General features: G+C 38.6%; 1 protein-coding gene across 2 annotated transcripts; it reads left to right on the top strand.

Moving 5' to 3' along the window:
• Positions 1-1456: 1456 nt before the first annotated feature.
• Tnpo (transportin 1) lies at positions 1457-11105 on the top strand. 2 transcript variants are annotated; one of them, XM_070664190.1, is made up of 15 exons: positions 1457-1684; positions 2579-2654; positions 2778-2957; positions 3112-3460; positions 3555-3756; positions 3836-4247; positions 4480-4791; positions 4870-5107; positions 5236-5525; positions 5597-5695; positions 5770-5865; positions 7177-7252; positions 8663-8837; positions 8911-9037; positions 9156-11105. In XM_070664190.1, exons 1-14 carry the CDS (start codon positions 1580-1582, stop codon positions 9016-9018), a joined length of 2718 nt encoding a protein of 905 aa, XP_070520291.1. In that variant the 5' UTR covers positions 1457-1579; the 3' UTR covers positions 9019-9037; positions 9156-11105. The 2 variants fall into 2 exon arrangements, with proteins under 2 accessions (XP_070520291.1, XP_070520299.1); XM_070664198.1 differs by lacking the exons at positions 7177-7252; positions 8911-9037; positions 9156-11105 and having other exon boundaries at positions 1458-1684; positions 8663-8826.
• The last annotated feature ends 1036 nt before the right edge of the window (positions 11106-12141 follow it).

Raw genomic sequence — 12141 nt, 5'->3', positions numbered from 1 at the left:
GAGCAGTTTCATACATGTCTCTCGTTCAACAAATGCGAGAGATTGATTACCGGAAATGGATAAATAATTGGCAGGAAGATTGGTTTTGTAATTTCGTAAGAAGTCTCGGGGGTAGAGAAAGAGTAAGAGAGAATTTGTCTGTGTTATGTCGTGTAAATATCGATTTGGCAGCGTCACGTGCAAGACTGACACTTCAAAAGTTACCCCAAAGCTGAGTGTGAATCATAATATTCGCAATAACGCGACAGTACAAATTATAAGGGATCGTAACGATCAATTAGCTCTAGTTAAGTGCCGTAATTGATAATTTTTAAGTGTGTAACACCGCGAGCGGTTTTCAGGCGTCTTTGTAAGAATCTGAACGATTAAAATAGTAACACACCTCGAATGTACACATATATATAGATATTTATAAGGTACATTTAAGTAAATTTTCATTCTCTTTCATTTTTTATTTTAAAATCGTGATGCTCATATGTTCGCTTTGCAATTATAAATAGTTGGCGACAGGTCGATCCCTCGCTACGTAAAAAAGAAATGCGATTATCACCGCGTTTTTTTTTTTTCAATTATCTCCGTACGCGCTAGCCGCATATTTACAAAAAAAATTTGCAAATAAAAACTGCGTTTTACTTTATACGATTTAGTTTTATTCGCTCGAGGGTTGAGCGTAATCAAATATAGTTTAAGCGATTAATTTATTTGTCAAGCGATATTGTCAAGATTAAATTGGAAATGATGAATTGTACAATTGAAAGTTTTGCAGGAAGCAATTGTGGCGATTAAACTAATTAACTTAATCTAATGGTTAAGTTTATCGATGATTGATTTATCAAAGAGAATCGTTTATTAACGTGAATTAAAAGTTGATTAATAGAAAAAGGAATCAAGATAAAGGAGATGTACGGCTGAAATTTTTGCAGGGAGCAGTTCCGTCGGTCGAACTTAATTGTTGATTAAGTTAATTAGAACTGAATAAAGCGCATCGTTAGCGATTCGGCATAAAGTCGTCTTTTTGCCGCCGATTTTTCGGACTCACTCTTGCGCGAGTATAGCGATGGACCTCTCGCATTGATCGCAACGTTTTCGTTGTCACGCGATGGGCGCAAGACGCATTTTCCCGCGCCGACCCGCGCGACACCGGAAATCCGGGCCGGTCAGTTTGAAACTGTCCCGCCTCGCGGCGTTGTTCGGCACCTATTCTTTCGCGATCGACGTTCCCATGCGGGGTGCCGCGCGAGCACCCTCCGATGACCCGGTCGCAGGAGGAATTCAAGTTTCGTGAACCGGTTTTTCATCGAGTTTTCTCAAAGAAGACCACGGAGGAAGCTCGCGTGAAACGAAAACGCGAAGATCGCGGAGGAAGGACCGTGGCGCCTCCTCACGACGGCTACGATCTTGCATGGCGGTGAGCTCTCGTAAAGAGGGGGTGGGATTGGCTGACCAGCGACATGAAGGGGGGGGGAGAAGAAAGGAAAGTGCGAGCGAGAGAGAAAGAGTGCGCTGTAGGGAGCTTCCGTTTATCTGCGAGGTCAGAGAAGGCAGGCTGCGCGTTACAGTGGTGCTGTTGAAAAACACGATGAAAATGGCGTGGCAACCACAGGAAGACGGACTCAGGCAAATCCTGACGCTGCTCAAGGAGTCGCAAAGCCCGGACACCGCGACCCAGCGGGCCGTACAACAAGTATCCTTTACGTCGCTTGGCGCCAGGACCCGCCAGGGTCCTCGTCGCCTCGTGCCCCTGTGTCGCCGTCGTGTCGTGTGCTGTGGTGTGCCGCCGCTCGCCCATACGTGGCCCCCGCGTAGTGCAGCGCGAGTGCGGGGAAAAAAAAGGGAACGCGGCGCGCGTGCGAGATCACGCCGCACGGCCGACGTCCGTTTTTTTCGGTACGATGCCGCGGACGCCGTCGCCGAGATTCCATTCGGGAAATTAATTCCGCGCGTACGCGATCTCCATGTCGAGATCGCTCGGGAGAAAGACGAGGCGCGCGCGCGCGCGGGGTCGCTCTCTCTCGCTCTCTCTTTTTTTTCTCTCGCTCGCTCGCTCGCTTGCTCGTCCGCCCGCGATAGCGTCGTGAATTTTCAACGACCGTTCGCTGGTCTCCTCGCCCGTCTCGTTACGCGGCTCCATCGCCCCCGTTTAGGACTCGGTGTCCGTAAATCCGAGCGGTCTTCGACGCACCTCGGGCGCGAAGCTAGAAATATGCTAACGATGCACGCCCTGGTCGAGCGAGGCAGAATGAAGGGATTCCGGCTCGCTCGCTCACGCGCGCGGGGGGACTTGTTTTCCCAGCGCGCGGCTCCTCTGATCGATAGTTTTCGCGGGAGTCCTCCTTGCCGGGCACTCGTTCGCGCGTAAACGAACCGCCCGCGCCTATAGATTACTCAGCCGTGCCCAATCGCGTTCTTTACCGATGATTGTTCACGTTCTCGACCTGTGTTATCTTTTCCGGGAGACGCAGACGCATTGTTAAATATAATCGTGCGTTTTTACTCGCGTATACTCTTTATGTTATTTGGATTGATAAATGGCCCTCTATTACGTTCTTTTTTTTTTCTTAACTGCAACTTAATATAGAAATTGGAAGAGTTGAACAAATTTCCAGATTTCAACAACTATCTGATTTTTGTCTTAACGAAATTGACATCAGAAGGTACGTGATAATTGAAATTTGTGACTGCGAGCGCAGTATTTTGAAGATTTTTTAATATATTTTTTCTTCTTGCCAGTATATTTAAGAACTCGAGTGGAAACTAATAACTTCTTTTCTGTTTAGATGAACCCACTAGGTCTCTGAGTGGACTGATATTGAAGAACAATGTGAAGACGTACTTCCACAAGTTTTTACCTGAAGTTATAAATTTTGTGAAGCAAGAATGTCTGTCAGCAGTAGGAGATCCATCGCCTCTGATTCGTGCGACCGTCGGTATTTTGATTACTACCGTCGCATCAAGAGGTACGGCCATTTTGTGTTACTCTAAAAAAAAAAAATATGACAAAGAAAATGTGTGTGTATATATATATATATATATATATATATATATATATATATATATATATATGTATGTATATATATTTTTTTTACGGTTGAAATACATTTCCACGTGTAGGTGAATTAACAACTTGGCCGGAATTGCTGCCAGCGTTATGTCAAATGTTGGACTCGCAAGATTACAATGTTTGCGAGGGCGCGTTCGGTGCTCTCCAAAAAATTTGCGAAGACTCGGCGGAGATATTAGATTCGGATGCTCTGAATCGTCCCTTGAACATTCTGATTCCAAAGTTCCTTCAATTCTTTAGACATTCGAGTCCCAAGATCAGATCGCACGCGATAGCGTGCGTCAATCAGTTCATTATTCAACGTACGCAAGCGCTTATGATACATATAGATAGCTTTTTGGAGAATCTCTTCCATTTAGCCTCTGACGATGACTCTGAGGTCCGAAAAAACGTGTGCAGGTAGTTAGAACTTTGTGGAGAAAGGCGTTGATTATTACTTTCATTGTTACGAAAGTGAAACGGATATATATTTTATCTTTCATACTATTTATAGGGCCTTAGTAATGCTGCTTGAAGTACGAATGGATAGACTAATACCACATATGCATAATATAATAGAATATATGCTAATGAGAACTCAGGACGTTGACGAAGGAGTGGCGTTAGAAGCGTGTGAGTTTTGGTTGTCATTAGCAGAACAACCAATTTGTAAAGAAGCACTTGCGCAACATCTGACACGATTAGTACCTATCTTAGTAAGTTACTCAAGTTTACGACAATATTATCGCTTTTATTTTACCGAACGCTTAACGTATTAATTTTTTTTTTTTACAGGTGAAAGGTATGAAGTATTCAGAAATTGACATAATCCTTCTCAAAGGAGACGTAGAGGAGGACGAAATGATTCCAGACAGGGAAGAAGACATTCGTCCACGTTTTCATAAATCCAAGACACATCATTCACATCATGCCAACGGTATGGGCAAGCAGCATATCGAAGATCCTGGTGGCGTTAATAACGGGTGCGACGACGAAGACATAGACGTTGAAGATGGATGTGATGACGATTCGACTTTGAGCGATTGGAATTTGAGAAAATGCTCTGCCGCCGCATTAGATATGCTGGCTAACGTTTTTAGAGAAGAACTTCTACCGGTTTTGATACCGATTCTGAAAGAAACGCTTTTTCATCAGTCTTGGGAGATTAAAGAATCTGGAATCTTGGCACTGGGAGCAATCGCTGAAGGTGCGTGCATTTTTTTTTTTTTCCCTTGTAAATAAAATAATCTAATCTGAAACCTTATATGTGGAAACGGTTTAACATCGGACATAATTTTTTTTAAGCATTGCCGGTAGGAGATCCAAAACGATAATTTTGGATTGGAAATATATAAAATAAAATCGAAAAAAAACTACTATCATGTCTTCTGATATATCTGATAAAGATAATCGAACGAGATTTGATTTTGTACTTGCAGGTTGTATGAGCGGCATGATTCCACATTTGTCGGAGCTTATCCCTTACCTGATTAGTTGTCTAAGCGACAAAAAAGCTCTTGTGCGTGCCATAACTTGTTGGACATTGAGTCGTTACGCACATTGGGTTTGTGTACAGCCTCACGAGACGCATTTGAAACCTCTTATGACAGAGTTATTAAAAAGAGTGCTCGATAGCAACAAGCGCGTTCAAGAGGCGGCGTGTTCTGCCTTTGCTACTTTAGAGGAAGAAGCGTGCACTGAGCTGGTTCCTTACCTCGGATTTATTCTTGAAACGCTCGTTTTCGCGTTTAGTGAGTATAATATTGAGCGATTTATTCACTTCGATTTATGAGAATCATCTACTAATCATTGCAATTATCTGTTCGCAGGTAAATACCAGCATAAGAATCTTTTAATTCTGTACGATGCAATCGGTACTTTAGCTGATTCTGTGGGTCATCATCTGAATAAACCAGATTACATTAATCTCTTGATGCCTCCTCTCATTAATAAATGGAACGTATTGAAAGATGAAGATAAAGATTTATTCCCGTTATTGGAATGTCTTTCTTCAGTAGCAACCGCGTTACGCTCAGGTTTCTTACCGTACTGTGAACCTGTGTATAGGTATGTTTATATATAATAATAATTTTTTAATTAAATTTTTTTGAAATATTTTTTTAATAATTATAAATTATTTCAATTTAATATGATATAAATTTATACAGTAAATTAATCGGTTTATTTATTTGCAGGCGATGTGTATCACTAGTAGAACAAACTCTCAATCAACATATAGCAAGCACCCAGAGCCCGGAGCAGTTTGAAGCACCCGACAAAGACTTTATGATAGTCGCATTGGACCTCCTTAGCGGATTAGCAGAAGGACTGGACGGTCACATGGAACGTCTAGTGATGAATAGCAACGTCATGCAACTGTTGTATCAGTGTATGCAGGATACCATGCCCGAGGTTAGACAGAGTAGCTTCGCTTTATTAGGAGATCTCACGAAAGCTTGCTTCCAGCACGTGCTCCCCTGCATACGTAAGTATATTTCAAAGCCTGCGTTACTCAGTGTGTATTAATATTATTAATAAATTTATTTTAATTTGCAGCGGAATTTATGCCGATACTTGGACAAAACTTGCATCCGCAATTCATATCAGTATGTAATAATGCAACATGGGCTATTGGTGAAATTTCTATAAAACTTGGTAAATATAAAAAAATTATATTATTCCAGCGAGCAAATTAAACTTACTACTTATTTCGTGTGTCGCTTTTGCAGGGCCTGATACGAGCGCATATATCCCATTAATTTTGTCGCAGCTCATCGAAATCATCAATCGACCAGACACGCCGAAAACACTGCTGGAAAATACGGGTGAGTCCTCAGTTTAATCATTGTCTAGCTCTTTTTTTTAGAACGGTCGTATATAATATACCGAGCATTAATTTGAAACGGATAGAAAGCAATGTGTAGTGCGAGACTTGAATCGACAACAGATTCTATCGATTCCTATATATACATACATCGTCATTATTTCCCGTGTTCTGACCTAAGAATTTACACTCCGTCACGACTGTGTGCTGCTCTTTGTGCACATTGGGAAACTTCTCATTCGCAGAGACTAGTTTTTATTTAACATAATAATTGTTACGCACAATCTTACCATAGATGAAAACTTACTTTCCAACTTTTGTTTAATGAAAGGTCTCCCAGTAACTTTTAGAATATTCACGCTAGATCAAGTTATTCGGTGGCATCCCAGTTCTCTAGGTGCATAAATACATATGTATTTCTTTTCTTCTTCTTTCTTTTTTTTATTTTTTTTTTTTTTATTTTTTTTTTCTTTTCCCTTCCCTTTGATAATTTTTGAAGCAATAATTTTTTTAACCACACAGTTGAGTGACTTGGCGTGGTCATATACATAAATCGCGATTGCACGTTTTATCGACAGGTTTAAGCAATTAGTACTTGTATATTGAACCTTGATTTAGTGGTGTGCGATTGCCTGTAGGCTTGAACTTATATACATATGGCTGTATTGCCACAAAAAGACATGTTGCAATTTGGTATGTATATGTATATACATATATATAGATATATATATATACATGTATATACGTATGCACTATATGCTTGCATATTTTTAAGCCCCAGATTATATTGTTTCGATTGAATTGTTTGAATTGGCCTTTAAAAGATAATGCAAATTTGGTTACTCCTTTTTATTGTTCTCTTATTTGTACATTAACATATATTTCTTATATACAGTAGAAAGAGAGAAAGGGAGGGAGAGAAAGAGAGAGAGAGAGCGATCATTTGGTATACCGGTCCGATTATTACAAAAAAAAATCACACGGGCTCGCACGCTGCTATCTAATTTTGATTATTGTTTCAGCAGCTACAATAGCACGGTATTGCCTATGTTTCATTGTCGGTATCTCATATGTTTCACCTGTGTTCTCACTGTCTTCGATTAATTGTTAATGTTACTTGATTCTTAATTAACTGAAAAATTAATTAATTGAGAATTATTAATTGGAATTTACAAGCGGAGCATATATATATATATTCTTCTTCGCCTGAGTTGATCGTTGGTTCTCTATCAGTTTGTCTTATTGTTTGTGTTTCCGGTCACTTCACTACACTTCACTTGTCTACTTACCGAAACCGAAAATGAAACCGTAGCCATAACGATCGGTCGCCTAGGTTATGTGTGTCCCCACGACGTCGCCCCCATGTTACAGCAGTTTGTCCGACAGTGGTGTGTAAATTTCTTTATTATATTATTATTCTATTAATTATATTATCTTCTATTTTTATTAGCACTCTTTATTATTATACATTATTACATTCCCGATTTCCTGAGTAATTGCATCAGGGCCTGCTAAAAGAAAAAGAAAAAAAAACTCTTGCGCAAGAACACAGCGGTGAGCAGCCACGCTTTACAAAAAATCAATTATTTTTATTCTCCTCCCCCCCGCCTCTCCCCCTTCGCGTCAGAGCGAGGGTAGAGATCCTCGCCGAGCTGGCCGGGGATGTAACGTATAATGGGAAGAAAAAAAAGCTATCACCCCTGCAGTTGCCGGCATGAACTTGCTCAATGGTTTTTTTCTTTTTTTTGCAGTATCTCGCAGTATTTCGCAGTAACATTTTTTAGATTTTGGATTCATTATATGATATAATTCTAATCTTTATTTTGCCACTATGCAAGTGTGTTACGAGCTCTCCTGTTTATCCGAGTATCAAGAGACCAGGGATAGGTTTACATTTGTCACTCTTATTTAATCGCCGCGTTAAGTCTCATTGCCGCGGATATATTTTACTTAATTCTATTTTTTTTTTCTTTTTTTTTCGCGTTTGGTTAAAAAATTTTTTTACTCTGCATGCTGGTAATTTGGCATTTTTGATCTTTGTCGAACTGCGTTTGTTTTAATTACACAATGTGCCGTGCTGTAAATGTCAAATGTAAACCCAGCCTTAATGAAACAGTAAGTGCAATATGACGCTAGTCATATATCCCAATACAGTTACATAATATACTACATGAATTTGTTTTAGGCTAGACTTGTAAATTCAGGGATTAATCTTTGCAATAATTAATGTATTTGCATCTGTCGGTACCAGTTCCAATTTGATATTGACACTTGACAAATTAATTTTAAATTTTATATACACATATCTTATTGCTATCTGTATATCGTTTGTGTATCTGTAATGATGATAATTTTATGAATTGTAAAGTAAAAGTGTTAATTATCGCATTGGACTGGCCTTACAGCAAGCCAAGAATTTCGTCTTCCGCCGAATGCAATTAAAAAAAAAAAAAAAAAAATCTATGTGTGAATCGTGGGAATGAAAGCAAATGGCTAGTTGTACAATTTCTATCAATCATATATATACATACATATATATATATATATATATATATATATATATATATATATATATATATACACATATATATCTCTCTATATGATTATTATAATCTAAAAAAGATACTTCGATTATTTCAAATTAATCAAAGTTGTAGTTTCTACAATTTATTGACGTGGTAAATTTTTAATTGGGCGCCGTAAATTCTGAGTGTTTTTATTAACCGAAGTATTTTCCGCGCTATATAAGATGTCCGAGCAACGTTTAATGTGATTGTCGATTGTAAATTTATTAATAGGTGCACTTCTTTGCGAAGCATAAGAGATAACGAAGAGAAGGATTCTGCCTTCAGAGGTATGTGTCAAATGATAACTGTCAATCCGGCTGGTGTTGTCCCGGACTTCATTTTCTTCTGCGATGCTGTGGCGTCATGGTCTGCGCCAAAAGAGGATCTGAAGGAAATGTTCCAAAAGGTAAAAGGACAACTGGACGAGTAGTGGGCTCGTTATTTCATCGGCATTGTCTTACGATTTTTTTTTCTTTTAGATACTATTTACTTTCAAAAATCAAGTGGGTGAAGAAAATTGGAAACGATTCTCTGATCAGTTTCCGCCGCAACTTAGTGAGCGGCTTCACAACATGTACGGCGTCTGAACAGCTCTGCCTAAAAGCGGTAAGTTTAACAAATAAAAGAAAAAAAAGAAATATTTTATCTAGAAATATTTAATTAATCAGTCGATGAGATTCTCTTTTGCATTTTTTATTTGCATTCTTTATTTGCATTCTTTCAGAAGGCCGCTTAATGCAGCAGGCCGAACGGGGTTGGGCGGGAAAACAAGGGGCGAATGGGATGGGTGGGTGAAACCACGGCCTCTTCTCATCAACATCGTTGTCGTTACCGTATCATCGTGGTATGTTATTATCGTGTTTTGGGGGGAAACGATAGAAGGCACGACGTGCCTTTATTTTAAAGCCTTGGCAGTCGGTAAAAGCTTCAAAGAAAAAGAAAGAACGGGAGAGCGAAAGGCGAAGAGAGAGACGTTAGCGAAGCTGAAAGGCTAGAACGACAAGAGATAAGCATTGGCCGAAAAAAAGTAAAAGCGTGGGTGGGACTTATTTCAGGGTGGGAGGGAGGATTTTTGTGGGGATCACCGACTACATTTTAATAGACGGAGCGAGGTATTGGTGTAACAGCCCTCTGGTTTGATACCTCGAATGTACCGAATGTACGCGCTCTGTACACTCCGTTTCCATTAACGCTACCGCGTAACACTGCACGTGAAAGTGTTATTTAATTCTCGCGTATGTCAAAGCGTGACAAAGCTGTGGAGCCCACGGTCATCTCTGCTCCGGCTCTTTAATATAATTAGATATATGTATATTATTGACCAACTCACAAGAACAGTTGGAGCATAAGAAATTAGCATAGATCTCACGTTATAGAGATCGCGCAAGTACTGTGATTGAAAATTTATACGTTAGATATTGATCTTTTTTTTTCTTACTTTTTTTTTTTTTTCCTACTTTTTTTCTTTTTCCTTTGAGCGCGAGCGAGAGAGAGAGAGAGCGAGTGCACGCGAAAGCGAGAGATTATTCGAATGTGTTTGTAGAGTTTTAGAGACAAGGTAGAAATACTTATTTGATAATAAATATGATACAAGGTAGAGTACGTTATTAGAAATTTCATAGTGTATAAAGGGTTTTTCGAGAATATTGTATTTTTATACGTTGAGAAGGAAACACATACATACACATAAAGATAATGAACGCAGAAAGTGCCATTCCGTCGTTTTGAACCAAAATTTTTCTGCTTATTTTATTCTCTCCCTTGCTGATTGTGATATTAGGTTATACGCGACAACTTTGTCATCATGTGTAAAACATATTTCAAATATATGCGTGCATATGCATATACATACTATATATTATGCATCTTGTTATATGTGTACGTACGTATATCAAAATGATACGATGTTTTAACTTGCAGACCATTTTTGTGATTACTTTTTTTTTTTTTTTGTTAAACATTAAATTAGTATCATATTAGTATTAGTGTAAATAATAGATAAATACATTTTAGAACGAACGTTTTTGTTAACAATTATAATAGATTATTTCAAATCTTTGCCGATTTATCGAAGTCTCTCGTTGTTTAAAATCGTCGATTAAAAACGTTTAAGGAAAAGAACAATTTACAGATATAATTCACAGAGCGAGCGAATCTATGACGTGAAATCTATGATGGTGTTAATTTTATTTGCGCGATATAATGATCTCGATAATTCATCTGAATAAAGAAATTTTGCGTTTAAATCATTTCTCAAAGAGAGAGAAGAAAAAAAACAAAGAAAAAGAAAAAAAAAAGAAAGAGGAGAGCAGACTGTCATTCCAGTCCCACTTGCTTGGGCCAGTTAAAAAAAATAAGCAAGTCTTTTTATCTTAAAGTGATGTGTGTTTTTATCTCGATCGTTACTTAAGAGAAAATGAGAAAAATTCTATAATCCACATTGTGACAAAAATATCATACATTATCGACAATTAAGTATATGTATACAACAAGTTGCGAGATTCTTTAACAGCGAATATTTTTGAATAGTTTTATGATATCAAAGAGGAAGCTATATTTCAATTTTCAATTTCTCGCATTAAAACGTATCGAGACCAAGTAAGGGAGGTGAAAAATGAACGGAAGGGAACGGCATTACCTGGAGGAAAAAAAAAAAAAAGAAAAGAGAAAATAACTGACCATCATTAGTAGCCATTGTCAATCAAAGTCTTGGAAGTTTATCAATAAAAGGTTCAACGACTGGCAGGAATCAAACTAGCGCAGGCGAGACGGACGTTTTCAAAAAGAAAGATGACATTGGAATCTCCATTCGTCGTAGTAATAAGATAGAAAAAAAAGAAAAAAAAAGAAAGAAAAGAAAATAAAAAAAGAGGGGTAGATGTTCTTAGGAAATTAAAGGATTAAAAGATATCTACGCGCTATCGAGTACGACACGACGATAAAGATACTTCATCGTCGTTTGTCGAATAAGAATAAGAATAATTCTACATCGTTCTGTCGTGTATTTTGTCAACGTACACGACGGACTGCGTCGCGCGGCAATTTGTCTCTGTTCTTTGCAAAGAAAGAGATTCCACGCGGCGGACAGACGAATTCCGTGACCGCTCCTTGACTCGACCCACACTCGTTCGTCAACTCGGCAATATAGGTATCGTGCATATTGTCATAATTTTATCCCAAAACTCTGGCCCCCCTCCTTGCCCTGCCTGCACAATTTTTGTGATATTACTGTTTTTTATAATTACTTAAGAGCTTGGAAAGAGAACAAAGGTAACGCAAACCAGGGCCACATGTCGCTCGACGTTGGGTGTAAGCAAAAAAAAATTTCGCGCTCGCGTATCTTTTATTTTTTCTTCTTTTTTAATTTCTCTTGTCACGTATACATATATGAACGTATGTGTAAATATTGCATATAAAAATCGATGTTGTTACAATCCTCACTTTATCGTCAAGTTATATATTTAAGAATTCAATAGCGAATTAACGGGACGATTTTTTACACAAGTTACATCGTTCACCCTTCGATAGTTCCTAAACTAAGTCGGTTTACGTTGGTGGTTAAAAGAATACTCCGCATACCGCCAATATCGGGTCCGCCGCTGCATTAAAATTCCATGTTGTAATTAAAATCTTAGAGTATATATACCGCGTTCTCTCCCCTACGGTTGTAAATATGTTGCCTCCTTTTCAGCCTCGTATAGTTTCGGGTA

The sequence above is a fragment of the Cardiocondyla obscurior genome, linkage group LG01 (assembly GCF_019399895.1).
Source record: "Cardiocondyla obscurior isolate alpha-2009 linkage group LG01, Cobs3.1, whole genome shotgun sequence".
NCBI lineage: Eukaryota > Metazoa > Arthropoda > Insecta > Hymenoptera > Formicidae > Cardiocondyla > Cardiocondyla obscurior.
The sequence above is the reverse complement of the archived record's forward strand: the minus strand, read 5'-3'. Positions and strand labels throughout refer to the sequence as shown.